At 40.8% G+C, this 16,141-nt stretch overlaps 1 protein-coding gene across 2 annotated transcripts in view; it reads left to right on the top strand.

Moving 5' to 3' along the window:
• Positions 1-348: 348 nt before the first annotated feature.
• Positions 349-16,141, top strand: part of spata17 (spermatogenesis associated 17) — a 46,306-nt gene continuing 30,513 nt past the window's right edge. Inside the window, exons 1-6 of one of the 2 annotated variants that reach the window (XM_050043866.1) lie at positions 349-440; positions 1,422-1,494; positions 2,707-2,788; positions 4,254-4,304; positions 7,047-7,150; positions 14,066-14,189. In XM_050043866.1, coding sequence (XP_049899823.1) covers positions 1,430-1,494; positions 2,707-2,788; positions 4,254-4,304; positions 7,047-7,150; positions 14,066-14,189 — 426 coding nt within the window. In that variant the 5' untranslated portion in view covers positions 349-440; positions 1,422-1,429. Of the gene's footprint in view, positions 441-1,421; positions 1,512-2,706; positions 2,789-4,253; positions 4,305-7,046; positions 7,151-14,065; positions 14,190-16,141 lie in introns of both variants that reach the window. The other variant, XM_050043858.1, reaches the window with a different exon arrangement.

Genomic DNA, 16,141 nt, shown 5'->3' with positions numbered 1-16,141 from the left:
CTGACCTAATTCTGAAGAATATATGTTATTATAAATTTTCTAAACTTTCTAAATTATCTATCTATCTATCTATCTATCTATCTATCTATCTATCTATCTATCTATCTATCTATAATAAATAAGAAAATATAAATAACAATAATAAAAAGCTGAATTTGCATGTTAGGACTCCACCCTGACTGGTTACATAAAATAAGCAGGTGCCTTTTTACCTCAACAGAAGGCGGATATCCTACTTTTCAAAAGGTTATCGATAAAAGTACCCGACTCTCTAGGTGCTTTGAACGCAACACATCTTAATCTCCACCACCTTGTGGGAAACCGTCGCGTCGTCATGACAACAAGCAAACTGTTACCAGAGTGACGTTAAACATGGCGGAGCTGTTGAAAATTAGCAGTGAAGTTGAAGAGTTTAAGAAGGAATATTTCAACAGAAACAGGTATATTTCATGTTTAAGAGTAGCTTACGTTTCATTAAGATGTGAAAGATAATTACGACTGTTGTTAAATGGTTGACAATTTAAGCTACACCTGTTAACTTTAACATTACCCGCTAACGTTGTGTCAACAAAGCGTCGTGCTGTCCTCAGTTAACTTTGACAGTTAGCATGTCATGTTTGTGCTAGCTCAGCTTCAAGCGTTAGCTGTCTTTTTTGACGCTACACAAACAGCCGTTACAGAAACGGAGACTTGATATTTTTGTCATGTTTTAGCAAATACGGTGCTTCAACCAATACTTTGGGTGCCATAACGAAAGCAATGAAACTCTGAAGCACCTGCGAAGCAAACAACGCACGGGACCCATATAGCACAGGAAAGTCTAGCTACGTACTTGTAAGTGCAGATAGGAGTAGTCTTCCGTCCCTCCAGGTCCCGTACACCTCCAGGTACCTAAGGCTGGCAGGAGAGATAGTGGCCGACCCATCCCACCCTGGACACAAACTCGGTTGCGGTCCATCAGCACCAAAGCCTCACCCCACAAATACAGTTTCTTATTGACTGCAGTGGGCCCCCTCAGACATGGACTCTTATCCCCTGCCCCCCATAGACACTAACTATATGCCTTACATTAACACATTTGCTCTACTGTCAACTTTTGCACATCCCATGACTAACATTTTTGCAGATCCTGCACAACTGTACAGTTTTTTGGTTCTGAAACTGCTGTATTGTACACATTTTTTATGCTATAGTACTTTTCAAAGTGTCTTTTTTACATATTTCTATTGTTACGGTTTTATCTATTTATGTTCTGTAGTGTTGCAGTGCTTTGCCGTATTTTTATTTTCTCTCAATATATTTGTTTTATGTTCAATCTATGCACCAAAAACCAAAGCAAATTCCTTTAAGTGAAAACCTGCTTGGCAATAAACCTTATTCTGACTCTGACACTGTTATTTCCATGTGTCTGTGTACCTTAGCCAAGCCGATGAGAACAGACAGAGGGAAAACCAGGCCGCCACTCGGATTCAGAGTTGCTTCAGAGCCTGCAAGGTGCGGGCTTACCTCAGGTATGGTGTGTGTGTGTGTGTGTGTGTGTGTGTGTGTGTGTGTGTGTGTGTGTGGTGAGAGTGTGTTAGTCCAATGTAAATCTGTAAACCAGAGATTTTTGGTCCTCCTTTATATGCCATAGGCTAAAAAACGCACACAAGCCTTAATATTTTATATACCAATTTAAGGTTTGCCTTTTCCCTCAGGGGTTGAAAAACATTCAGGCAGGACTGTAAGAGTTAATTTCAAGGGAAACCCTGATACTAGCTCACCCTCATAATTATCCCACTTCTAGAGCTTTGCAAATGGCCTGGAGGAATAAATGTCGCTTGCACTCTATGCTCCTTTCGCACACAGAAAAATGAATGTCCCTATGTCTGTGCTTGTTCCTATACTGTGACCCCAGCACCATTCTGCAGGGTCAGCAGACAAACTTCCAGACAGTAGGTTAATTCAGATTACTTTAGTTAATTGATCAATGCGTTAAGTGGATAATTAGCAACAATTTTAGCTGCCTAAGTGCAACTCCGGGGTTGTGCTATCCCCACTACAGGCATTGATTTTCTGGGCATATGAATGGCCTTTTGGAAATTGATGGCCTCATTGGAAGCAGAGAATCGCAGTGGACTCGCATTTAGAGTATGTTTGAAGATGAATACAAATGTGCGCCGCCGACTAAAGGGGGTGAAAGGCTCATCGGACATGATCGAAAAGCCTGGAGGAGCAGAAATGTTCTGTGTGTGTGTGTGTGTGTGTGTGTGTGTGTGTGTGTGTCTTGAGAGCGTGTGTTTGTAAGCTTAATGTTTCCCTGACCTTTTAATTGAAGTCCTTTACAGCTGAACGTTTGCATACAGAGAACAAAAGCGCTGTTTCTGTTTCAGAAAAAACAGAGTTCACATTTTTTTTGTGATTTTAGGGAATTTTGTGATTTAATTAATTAAATTGCATAATATACAGGGATGCAGTTTTTATACCAAGCTTTTAGGATTTTTTGTTGGTTGCAGCTCCCTCATATATCCAGAGGGTTTGAATTGTTTTTGTTTTGTACTCATTTTGTAATCATTTCTGAGCATAAATAGCCTAAGTGAAAATCAAACAAAGAAATCCACAATTAAATTTCCTCCCATGTGCAGCTGAATAACTTTTTTCAGTGTGTTTCAACCACTATAAAATACATGTCCACCAATCCTCTCCCCAAATTGACTTTTTTTACAGCCATCTGCACAAGAAGGCAGTCATTATACAGAAGATATGGCGGGGCTTCACAGCAAGGGCACGTTTCAGACAAATGGTGAAGGTAAGCCAGCGCCTGGAACGGGTATAGATATATTGATTATGTTATGATAGCATGCATTAGAATTCAATTGCGATATTGCTAAGTCCCTGCGTCTGACCTTAAGAAATATAATTCACTCATTACACACTGGGAAATTAGCACTTAGGAAATATGATGCAATATGATAAGGAATTTCATCTATATCACAACTCCTGGGATGTAAATAGAAAAAGCGTGGAGAGGAATAGAGAGAAGGAAAGAGTAGAGGAGTGTGTGTGTGTGTGTGTGTGTGTGTGTGTATATGTGTGTGCTTTAGTAAAACAAGGCCCCATTTTCAGCATATTGCCTCCAACTGCTTCTTAATTGAACAGATTGTTGATACCGGATCCAATACCCAGCGCTCTCACGTATAATTTTCCCCTGGATTGAGTTTTGTAAACGTATCACAACAAGCTATTTATCATGCCTGTAAATTGACTGTTTGCTAAAGCATAACTGCCAGCCGCCGTTTGGGAGGCGTTCAAGAAATGGAAAGGGGGGGTGGGGGGGTGGATGGCGGGGGTGGGGTTGAGGGGTGTTGAAATAAACGATGAAGGATGTGTCACAACACACATATGGGCTAAAAGGAGGCTGTTTGGTCTCATTTGGAAACAGACGAGCACTAATTTGAATCACTCAAAATTGCCACAGTGCACTATTTTGAATTAGCCCTGAGAGATTCTCGTCTTCCTCTCTTCTTCTCTCTCTGTCGTCTTCCTCTCTCTCACTCCCGCGGACCTTATCATGTGTAATGTGACGTGCACAAAGCCTCATCTCAAAACATCAAGCTGAATTTACAACCTCCTTTCAAGTCTTTGTCTTCCTTCCCCTTCCCTCTCCTCCCTCTCTTCCCTGTCATTATTAAAAAAGACGTGTTGAGATATGAATCCCTTTTATGGCCGACTCTCCAGTTTGCTCCTGAAATGTGCCCCCAGTGGTCGGCTGCACGTTTGGTGTGTGACGGCTCGTTGAGCGCGCCGCTGAATATTCTCTGGCCTTTTGTTTGTCACTTCTGGCAGTGCTGTCATTGATTATGAAATCCAGAGGAGAGCGTTTGGCCGTCATACATCTCCATTAGCTCACTGCTTGACTACCATAGATTTTCTTGGCCCTTGTCTGCGTTGGTGTATTAAGAGAGTACCGTTCTCCCCTTGATACAAAGTCCCACTAACCACTCTCCCTCTCTCTCTCTCTCTCTCTCTCTCTCTCTCTCTCTCTCTCTCTCTCCATCCCCCCGACTTCTTCTCTTGTTACTCTTGTCTCCCTTGCTTTCCCTCTCTCCTTTTCTGCCCCCTTCCCTCCTCCCTCCCCTCTACAGTGGCCCTATCTGTGCTGCCTCTGTGCAATGTATTATGTATAAAGAGCTCTTTATCTTTGACGCCTGCTGTGGACAGATCAGAGGGCTGGGAGACAAGATGTAACGCCATCTTTTCCTTTGTGTTCACAGGCGGCATATTTTATCATGAAGATGAATTTCTACGAGGAGATGGCGGTCAGGGTAAATATCACCACAGTGTCTTGTTTTAGCAAATGGAGTGTCGTGGTGGGGGGACACTCTGTTTCTTTGTGTGTGCTGTGAATGGGAGGCCCCGTGAATAAGCAGCCTGTAAGCACTTCATCACACCACTTCAGAAAATGTCCATCATAGCGACTTTTCTTCTTTTCTTTTTTTCTCAATGAGTTGACATTCCTGTACAATTTGTTTTATGCATCATTTAGGCCTATTAGAATCAGGTATAATACACAGTAAAGAAAAATCAGACCATTTATCCTAATGATTTCTCAACAGTTGGTCCATGTGCACCACTTATACTGAACCTTATTTTATTTATGCACAGTGCTTGGTAAGAGGCCCTGTCCTGTGAATGCTATCCCTTTATCTGGCTTGTATCTCAGTTGTAGCAACATTAATTTATTTAAAAATTTTGTGTCACTGCTCAAACCCATCAAATGTTCCCTATATCCCCCCTACTGGTACTACTGTTCAACTCATAAATCATAACACTGTGGCTGTGAGTGATGCTTTGGCACTTTTACATGAGGATATTGCACAGAAACCTTATATTTTTACAATTCCATATAGCCTCCTCTTTTGGCTAACAGTTTCACTCTGCCTAAACCATTAAAAGGGTTTTATAGGCCAACAAAAAATCCACTAGTGTTTATTGAAGAGGTGTGTTGCCGTCCAGCTGGACAGAGGTGGTTGCAGTATTTTCATATTAGTGGAAAAGCCTGGAAATTGAGGGCTTCAAGTTTTACACCTAATAGAAACCCAAACAAATAAAGCCGACCACCCTCTTGATTCAATAAATGTCACATAATAAGAGAGATATAGATCCAGGAGTAGTGTTTGACCCAGCTGTTTTGGGTCACAGGGTGAAAGGTTAGGGGTGATGTCACCATGTAGAAGGGAGCAGAAGCTTCTGAAGTTGGAGAAAAGAGGCCTTTATTAGCCATATAAAATACCCAAAGTTTCCTAAAGGAAGCAATAGGAATTTTAATGGAAAATGAAATGTATGTGAATGTGCAGCAAAGTGACTCAGTGGTTTACAATTTAAGAAGGTACTGGGTTTGAAGCCCACAAGGGCCAAATTAGGCTTTTCTGTGCAGCGTGTGCATTTTATTGTGTTTGTCCGTCTGGGTTTTCTCTGAGTGCTTCGGTTTCTCCCGCCATTAAAGACATATGTGAAGGTATTAGAAACCCTCCTACCATCGCCCTTGACAGAGGCTTTGGCCTCAGCGGTGGAGTTGTCACTGAGCATTGCACTGTCTGCTTCTAAGGATATGTCATGGGTAATGTGTAAAGTCATATTTCAGCAGGTTAGAAAGAGTAAATATTAAAAGGATATTGTGAAAGTAGACTGGATCTAGCTTCTGGTGCCACCTGTTGAAAGATGAAAGAAGCTTAGATTAACAATTTTTAAAGTATGTACCAGATGTAAAGACAAACTACGATTTCTTGTATTGCTTCTGTCCTGCAAAATACTGCCGTTACTGTGAGCACTAAACTATTATCTCCTATTTTCTTCTGATTCATCGGCCTTTTGGACAGAATGAAGCATATATATATAGTATATATATATATATGTTCATATGTATAATACTGAAATATAGAGACCCTGTGCAGAAATGAATGACAGATCATCTTTTACCAAGTAAATATTCTGTCTGTAAATAGAGAGAAATAGGGAAAGCGAAAAAGAGGGACACAAAGGGAGAAACAATCATCTCAAAATCCCCTTGTGACACTTCCTTTGAATCAATTTCAAGTCTTTTCTTTTTTCTCTCCCCTCCTGTTGTCTTTATCACGGCGTGGTAGCTAACAGAGGATAATGTATTAGGGCCGTAATAGAAACCAGTGTTTACATGCCGCACCTCGGATTTGTATTAGATTCAACAGCATCGATTTCACTAGTCAACAAAGGTCAGCAAGAACTCGGGAGGCGGCAATTACTTTATTTAAAATTATCTATTGACTGGCAGATCAATGCTAATTCTCATTTTGCTCTTTGTTGTTTTTCCCCCATCCTCCACTCCACCTCTTCTCTCCCCTTCTCTCTTCTCATAGTGTGATTATTCTTTTACCTGCCATTGTTTTAATCTCCTAATTAGTCTGAAGGACATCCGCCCCCTTGCTTTAAAACGGTCCACTGGTGTGTGTGGGTGTGTGTGTGTGTGCCTAGCTATCTGCTGCCTCCACAATCAATGTGGACTGATACAGTTAAACGTATGGAGCTGTGACAGCTGTCTGTCCTCCCTTGGATTGTCCCTCCATCACTGCAGCTGAAATAACTGCATGCATGGTTATACAGGGTTTGAAACGTACCCTCCTACATGTATTAATACCAACATCTGTATCATTTTCATATGTTGATTTATGCTTTTTAAGTGCCCTCTGCAAGTTTAAGTAATAAGAAAAATTAGTGGCAAGACTGTATTTAGACACATAACAATGTCTTCGTCTCTGTGACTTCGTATTAGACTGCCAATTTTGGGACGTTGTATATGATGGAAGAGCAAAAAAAAAAAAAAAACAATAATATGAGCATGATAGAACATACCTAACACTTTTTCTTGCCATTTGTGAGGAGCAACCCTATTTAGTCTTAGTGTTTTCTTTCATATTTGTTAAAAATTAAGCATCAAAGTTGCCATACTACAGGATTTTCTGTACCCACATTTCCTCATGTTGTTGGAAAACATCTGAAGACAACCTCTGCCATGCTTTAATCCCTCACAGATCCAGCGGAGATGGAGAGGATTCTTTGTGAGGAAGTACATTCATAACTTCTACGCACGCAAGCACTATCTGGAAGGACTTACCAGGAAAAATGAACTTGTCAGGTAAAAAAAGAAGGAAAATAAAAGTGGTGTAAATGAGGCTCAAGAGAGCAGACAGTTTGAATGAATGGTACACGTACTGCACAATACGACAGTTGCCTCAGCGACAAGAAATAAGCAAGGTGTGTCTTTTTGTAAAGGTCTACAATTTGAAACTTCACTGCTTCTTCTGTATTTTCCCACTTCTCTCCTCTGTCTCACTATCTGTCTCGCTGTGTTTTTGTACCATTTATGTGTTGTGGTAAAATATATTTTTGCCCAGGGACCAATACAGGACCTGTAAGGGAGTCAGCTGGTACACGTCAGTCAAGATGAATTGAATTGATTAGTGTAAAGGCAGTTGGTTAAAGGTGCACTTGTGTACCCATAACCTTAAAATGTGTGAGAGTGTGTGTGTATACGTGTAAGAGAGGGAGAGAGAGAAAGGTGTTTGTAAGATCTGTACTTGCACAGTTGTTGCCTTAGAGGAAGAGAACAGGGACAGGGGAAGAGTAAGGGAAGAGTGAAGGAATGAAAGAGACAGAGCGACGAAGAGATAGAGAGGAAAGTAGAGAGAGAGAGAGAAGTCCTCTAAAGTGCTCGAGGCTAAAAGAGAGAGAAGTGAACGATGTGAAGAAATTAAAAATTAGCCTCTGATTTGAACCGCAGCTCGCGCATTAATAAAACATCCTGTGCTCCGGGGCTTACTGCTAGAGATACGCCATCTTTTATTTTTGACAAAAAAAACCATCACGTTTAGCTAATAGTCACATTTTTAATGTTGCTAATATATTTTACCGGAAAATATCTTTAGGCTTCAGCTAAAATTAAATGTAAATTTGTTAAAGTGCTCCTTGGATCACTGACTTTCCCCCTCACGTCCCCACCAGCGTTCCACCTTTCCTCCACACTCCTTGCCCCTTTTAGAGGTAGGGGGGAACTAGGCTGTTAAAGTCCATTAAGAGTGTTGCCACTAGTGTTATATCACACAAATAGACTTGACACAAACACACACAACTTTGTCAAGTGTTTTGACACGATTCCAGTAACAAAAAAGTAGAAATAGTAAAACTGTGCTTTTGTATAGTTAGATGTGTCATGGAGAAAATTTAGTTGTAGTTTGTAATTAGATCAAAGGTTACACAGCTTGTGACTGACTTATGACTTAACATGAAACATAATATGAAAACTAACAAAATCAGCAACTAATGTTTGTCTTAACCTTTGTCAGGCTGGATCAGATTAGTTCACATATTGAAGCTCATATTAGTAACATTTGTATTTTGCATTGTTTTGGACCCTGCTTAGCATAGACGTAAATTTCAGGGGGGACACAAGGGACAAGTCTCCTTCATAATATAGAGCATGTGCATTTGCCCTCCCCAATAAAACATTAAAGTATCAGATTACTTATTATTATTTTGATGAAATTAAAAACATTTCCAGCCTAAATTGATGTAGAAATTGCACAAATTGTTGCATAATGGCAGAGAACCTCCAACCCCCCGTTTCATATGTGTCCACCCCAATGTTGAAACAAAATATTGTTATACTGTCATAGACTAGACTAGAAATTAAATATAAAGGGCAGATTAGATGAGAGATAATTGGAAGTAAGGAAAAATACATTCAATGAGGACAAGATGTGATGTCATTTTACCTTGGTTTGGTCTTACTGTGTCATTATCAACTCTGTGACATCCCCAGTCTCCTCATACACACACACACAGCCCCTCCTCCACAGTGGTTTGGGGTGTTGAGGTCACTTTCTCTCCAGTTAATCACATGTTTATTTAGTGCTGCAGGGGTCACGATCAATTAACGCCGTGCCGGCATTTATTTAAAATATCCTTTCTGTGTTAGCCGCGGAGCCCTCGAATCGCACGCTGCCTGATCACTCACCCCGCAAAGGTCCGCTTTTTAATCCACCAGCATGCTCCCTCCCTCTTGTACGTCTGTCTGTCTGTCCAACCCGCTGCATAAATTATTCAAAGTTGGACTAATGGTCCCCATTTAGTGCAGGCTGATCGGCTGTGCATGGTAATGATATAGGAGTAATACATAGACTGCCGAACCTCTCTCTCTCTTCTCTCTGACTCTCTGTTTTAGTCCCTCTTTCTCTCTCATGACAGATCTCCCCCGCACAAAACCATCTGTGTCATTTCATTAGGTACAGCATCCAGCTAATACACGCTACTTACGCCACCCTCTTCTATCCCCTGCCCTCACTCCGCCTCCCTCCTTCAATCTCTGCCTCTCTCTTTCTCCTTCTCTTTCTCAATCTATTTTGCTCCGTATCTTTTCTCTCCCTCTCTCTGCCACCGGTTCACTGTGCTTCACTGTCCATCCTCATTCATCCTTCCTCTCCTTCTGCATAGCCTAATGAAGTCAGGACCCCGGCGCAGTCCCCACTCTGCCACAGTTTTCCTTGATACCCCAACAATTTATCACTTTGTCAGGGAGACACTTAAAGTTCCTGGGCTTTAATAAGGGCATGCAGTGGGACGATGGGGGCAATTAGGAAAGCGGAGCAAGCCCGCTTTGCATATTTACTAAATGTGCTGGTGTCATCGCTGCCGCCACCAACACGGCCTGTTGACTGCATGAATTATTCCTCTATCTGCAATAAACAGCTGGGTAATTATTACTGCCATAATCAGATAAATAATTCTCCCTGTGATGTTGCAACGACATGGCAAAATCTTTTAACTTATCCTAAAGAGAACAAGGGAGAATTTATGGACTTGGTGTTGCTAGGCTGAGCAGCAGTAGTGTGTTTTTTTTAATTTCTTCTCCACTGGTGCTACGCTGTCCCTCTACTGCTCTCTACTTTTCTCCTGTCTCTCTTTACTCCAGCCTTCTTCGTTCCTCCCTTTCTTGTGTCCCTCTCAAGGACATTCATGAAAGGAGAGCTGCTATGGTGGAGAGAGTGCGGGCCTGCCTGCACGCCTGCCCTGCGATCACTCTCCGCTTCTATGCGTCAGTCTTTCTTTTGCTGCTCTTTCTTTCTGATCCAGTTTGGGTGGAGACAAGTTCACTCCTTCAGTCTGATTGGATTTGTGTATTGTGTGAGTGTGTGTGTGTGTGTGTGTGTGTGTGTGGAAGTATAATCTGGGTTCTGTGCTCTTCCTGCTTCTTTAGGAGATTACTTTAGAGAGTAAAACAATGGGGAAAGTAAAATGTATAAAACTGTTTTTTTTTTTCTTTTTTTAAATATTACGAATATTGATTGGAGATTATTCCAACAAAAAGTCATGATTTGCTTCCACATCTTTTTGCAACATCAGTTTTATTACTTTAGTGAATTAGTTAATCAATCAGTCAGTCACTTAAATGGAAACACTGTGTTATGAGGGTGTTGAACGCTCAATACATCGAACTGGTCACTGTCTAAATTGACTGGCTAACTACCCCCTCCTCGCCAGCTATTGAATCATTTAATTGGAGCAATTAAAACAGCCAATCAGGTCAAGCCTCCATTAAATATTTAGAACCTGGCCAATTAGCTGCTCTGGTGCTGGCCTGGACGACCGCAGGTGTGTCCTGCCGTCCCACAATGCCTTGCTCTCTGATATCCCATCAGCCCCTGATGCCCCGTTGTGAACCAGGTAGTAAATAATGTAGGATCAAGTGAGACATTTAGCTGTACTATATTAGCCATTTAAATAAGTGAACAGTCCAGGGTGAAAATGTCAGTAAGTGTTTCAGTTATTTGAAAGTAGTTGAGGTATGCTTGATTAGCTTGTCCAACAGTTCAGCCACTATCAAAAGTAGTCTGTAGTCAGAGTGTTCGTACTGCGTTAAACGGCATGCTAAGCACATTATAACCATCCAATGATCATTATAATGGAGTATATGCAATAATCAAAAATACTATAATGTGCAAAATAAATACAACTGTAATTTATATATCAAATGACAATTTCATTGCACAACTGTATAAGTAACAAATGAATATTTAATGTATTGAACTGACATGATAGCACAACTGGAGCACATTAGTAGTAATACCATTGCCTTACAATTGAATGATTATCAAGTAAAATCAAACAACTTTAAATCTTTTCCCGTAGCCAAAACGCATTAAAAATAGCTTTATTTTCAAAAATGAGTGCCCATGTGTACATTGAAACAGGTTTCGCGCTTTGTAATCACTCCTCCTGTTCATATTGGCCATACGGAGATAATTTTTTTATGCGTTTTCAGTGTGAAGGGTGGGGGACTAAATCCACAGTCCTCCTTCCTTGCAAAGATGTAATGCAATATAAACTCCCTCTTTTTGTGACTATCTGTCTACTGCAGCTCAATAAAGACACACTGTCCAAAGAAACACAAAGAGTGTATTTCATACCAAAAGACGGCAACTTTGGAAGATGTTTCCAACTCAGAATGCTTAAGTCTCATATTAGCTTCAGATAAAATAGCATTGATTGTCGTTGAGATACAGTAATAGGCTTAAAGAAAAGTTTATTGAGGTGTTGTGGTAGCAGGAATATGTGTTTTTTAAATAATGTTTCCAATGATTATACACATGATGTACATTTAAATTTGGCTCTCCAACCGTCTTACTCAAGGGACATACAATCATGACTTTATCGGCGTCTGTATTCTTGGTATATAATTAATGGTAAGTAAAATCTTGATGAAAACGTTCCACCCTAAACCGTAACAATCACGCACAGTGTACTCTCCAAATAAAAGCCAAAATACACCAAATTTGTATTTTAGTCCCTGTATAATTTCATATACAGAAGTGAAGTTACTTTGACCGAGATGATCAAGCTTATGTTTTATAAACCCGATAGAACAACAATATATATAATGAATTCCAAGCCAGTGGTTTGTCTTACTGTTTCTTGCTTTCTTTCTTTCACTTTCACTCAGTCAGTTACACACACATGCACTCTCCCTCACACACACACACACACACACACACGCACACACTCAGGGCACGTGCTGCGTGCCGAACAGGGCTAATGAGGGTTGTATGTTGTGGCGGCTGGTTGGGTCGACACAGATCGAGGTGCCTTCAGCCGTTACAAATCTGTTTGGCTTTTGTCCACTACACAGCAATTAATAACACTGGGGCTGGGGGCAGGGAAGCAAAGGTCACCCATTCAGCCTGACACACACACACACACACTCACACACACACACACACACACACACACACACACACACACACACACACACACACACACACACACACACACACACTTGAGGACACAGACGTGTGGACACACATACAAGCAAAAGTGTGTGAACACATAGTATGAACATTGATACACACACACATATTGCTGATACAAACACACTGATACAGTTGCACTTATATGCTGTCAACTCAGACACACACAGATATGTGAGAACAGGTCCTGACCTCCCAAAACATAGCCAGTCAGTTTTTAAGGCGTTATTAATGCATGAACGAGCAGAAATAAACACACATACTGTCAACATACACATGCACCAATTGGTTTGTGAACCAGACTGTCCCACAATAAACCAAAACTTTATATTTTACATTAATAACTAATATTCCTGTTAGCCAGATGGACAAATAGAGGCCATGTAACCTCTATATTAACACACACACACACACACACACACACACACACACACAAAAGCACATATAGACATACCGCCACACATATACACGCGGTCTTAAATTACTACGCTTAATATTGCATTGCATAAACACGCACAGACACATTTAGACTTGGTTTCATCCACAACACATGTATATACACACACACACACACACACACACACACACACACACACACACACACACACACAGTGCTCTGCATATTTCATTTATTTTGTAATTTAATCTGGTGCTGAGGAAGGAATGAGAATGCAAAGGCAACGGGAACGGTGTTGTGATTTCTTTTTAAATGTCAGTAGCCCCAGAATGTGTTAACCTCACATTACAGACACACTATGAATATTCTGATTCCTCTGTGGAGGCTTGTAATTGAAAACAGAAGTTGGGCAGAGAAAGAAACAGTAGAGACGAAGGAGAGGAAAAAAGGAGGGATAAAAAAAGAGACGAAGGATTGTTGATGAGCTATGGCTAAACTCTTACTGGTATTTCTGTAGTGGAATTAGATTGGCTTTACTCTTAGCTGTGTGTCGGTGTGTGTATTTTCACACCACCATGGCATGTGTGTTTTAGTAATTGTTTCCAATTCCCTTTTTAAGTTATTACCCCCTTGTAACAATAAGGCTGTGTGATTGCGGAATGAAATTGCTGTGTATGGGCTTTTAATGCATCCCATTTAGCCAGCTTCGCTTAACAGATGTCACAGACAGACCTGTCCTGGCTGCGGTGATGAAATATATCCATCATCCTCCCACTTATAGCCTCTTGCGCTCTCACTTTGCTTTTTTCCCTTCATGCAGTCTCATTCTCCTGTTTTTCTCCCGCAGCTCCTCTGTATTTCAGTGTCTGTCCCAGTCTCTCTTATCATTAGGCAGTTTTTCATACATCTGAAGGACACTTCAGGACACTGTCAGCTTACAGAATACCTTGTTTTAGATACACAGTCACACATGCACAGATGTACTTGCATGAAGTTTACATTGTGCACATTATATAGTGTTAAAATTATAAGGTCAGCTTAATCTTTAGTTAATTACGTGTAGCATAACAGGTTCATTTGGTCAGGAAAAGCAAGTATATAGAGTTACAATGGATGAAGTTTAGGAGGAATCCAGTTATTGTAATTCAGCAAACATACTGTACATGAGCTGCTGTGTTATTAGATTGATTTGACTATTGAAGAAACCATGAAATTATATTTACAGTGTATTTTCAATCTGCTGTATTTATGTTTGACATTGATCCCCGTCAAATACCCATCATGGAGATGAATAAAATGGAAGTTTGGATTTTAAATTTCTAGACTATCTGTGAATGATGTGTGTGCCCTGTAGGATGGAGCTGGATGAACTTGAGAAGCTCCAGAAGAGAAAGAGAGACTGCTTGGAGATGGTGAAAGAGCAGACAGCCAAGGTCTACCAAGCTCACCGGTTACACCACCTCCTCAGTACGAAGCAGGTTAGTCTGTGGGAACACAAACACACATATGACATGATAATGACTATGATAAAAGACTAATATTTGACCAGAGGCCAAGATTAAATTGTGATACCTTCATAACCACATCTACATAAAGTCAAAGCAACCTTTATTTACAATCAGAAAGCAGTGTCATATTGAGCATGTAAAAAAAACAAACCTCAGGCTGTAACACAAACTAGCATGATATAACAGGACTTTACACCAGCACTTGCACCAAGTGTCAAAATAATAACAGTAGCAGCAACAGGATTATGTTTTCAGATAGCAACCACTGTCCAGTATAAAGCAGTTACCAGTAGTACGTTAGCAGTGGGATGTATGTGGTCTGTTATGTGAAGGAGTGGGTAGTGGGTGATGCTTTGGCAGATCAGCTGTTCATCCTTTAAAGTGGAGAAAATGATGCCAATTTAATGGCAGGTAATTGATTAATCTCAGGTTAATAAACTTTCTTAACACTCGTTCTTAAAACACATTTTATTTTTTAAAACTTCAGATTCAACATGGCAAATAGCACAGGGATAAAGTTTCATCTTTTAAATTTTATCACATGTTAATCACTCTTGTCATGTATGGACAGTATCTCTGAGACGTGAGTTTGAAAAGAGCACATTTATGGTTGAAATTCTTTGACTCACTATCAGTATCAGCAATAAGTAAATACAGTACTGTTATAATTGTACTAATGAGCAGTAATTATTAATGTCTGGGTAAAGCAAAATCACTGATCTCTTTCTGAACACATTGTATGTTAGAAAAATACTTGTTGAAAACGTGCAAAAAGACTGGGAACTGTTTATTACTGCATTGTGGTGTTAAACCATTAATCTGTTTACACCATTTCTGTGTCTAGGACTTTTTGGGTGAGCTTAAAAACATGCTGTATGATGCAACAGAGCAAACCTCATCGTAACCCCTCACCTACTATATAAATACTGCGTGACTACAAACATTATGTTAGAGCGCAGCACACATCACCCGTGACGTTTCATGCAGCTAGAGTGTTGTAGAGGTGAGTTAGCTATGTTCCATGAGCTCTTTCAGTCTGATAAATAGATGAATTACATCTCTGTGAAATGCCACAATCATATGAATATAAGCAAAGTAGCTGTCACTAACATACCTTTCAGTTTATCAGCCCAAATTGGCTACCTATCCTGCCAGCAGTTACTGTTCACTGATGTGGATGTGTGCTTTGTGCTAACATTAGCTGTCGATAGTTGGTGAACGAGAGGCTATCGCCATGCAGTGGCTCTTGTTCCCTGATTCTTAAGGTGTGTTTGTTGCAACCATAGACTGTGTGTCCCACTGGCTTAGCTGCTAAGAGGCTATCACAGCGGACTAGCTCGTTCTTTGGCTTGGGGGATATGTGTGCTGTGTGCTACTGATTTAGCTGCTAACGAGAGTCTGATACGACACAGTGGCTTGTTCCCCACATGTATGTTACTGTGCTGCAGGCTTAGCTCCTAATGAGAGTCTATGGCTTGCAGTGGCCTGGCAGTGGCTCTGTCTTCCTTTTTCGTAATTTTGAAACCTTATACTTAGACACTTATATATTATATACTTGGTGTTTTTTTTTTTAGTCATTCAAATTTGAATGGGGGGCTTAACATAACAAGGGCGGCACGATGGTGTGGTGGTTAGCACTGTCGCCTCACAGCAAGAGGGTTCCCGGTTCGATCCCGGGTGTGGGAGCCCTTCTGTGCGGAGTTTGCATGTTCTCCTCGTGTCAGCTTGGGTTCTCTCCAGGCACTCTGGCTTCCTCCCACAGTCCAAAGACATGCAGATTGGGGATAAGGTTAATTGATAATAATGTGAGCGTGAATGATTGTCTGTCTCTATGTGTCAGCCCTGCGATAGTCTGGCTACCTGTCCAGGGTGTACCCTGCCTCTCGCCCAATGTCAGCTGGGATAGGCTCCAGCCCCCCGCG

This window comes from Epinephelus moara, chromosome 1 (assembly GCF_006386435.1).
Source record: "Epinephelus moara isolate mb chromosome 1, YSFRI_EMoa_1.0, whole genome shotgun sequence".
In the NCBI taxonomy this organism is placed as follows: Eukaryota; Metazoa; Chordata; class Actinopteri; order Perciformes; family Serranidae; genus Epinephelus; species Epinephelus moara.
This window is presented reverse-complemented; position numbering and strand designations above follow the sequence as displayed.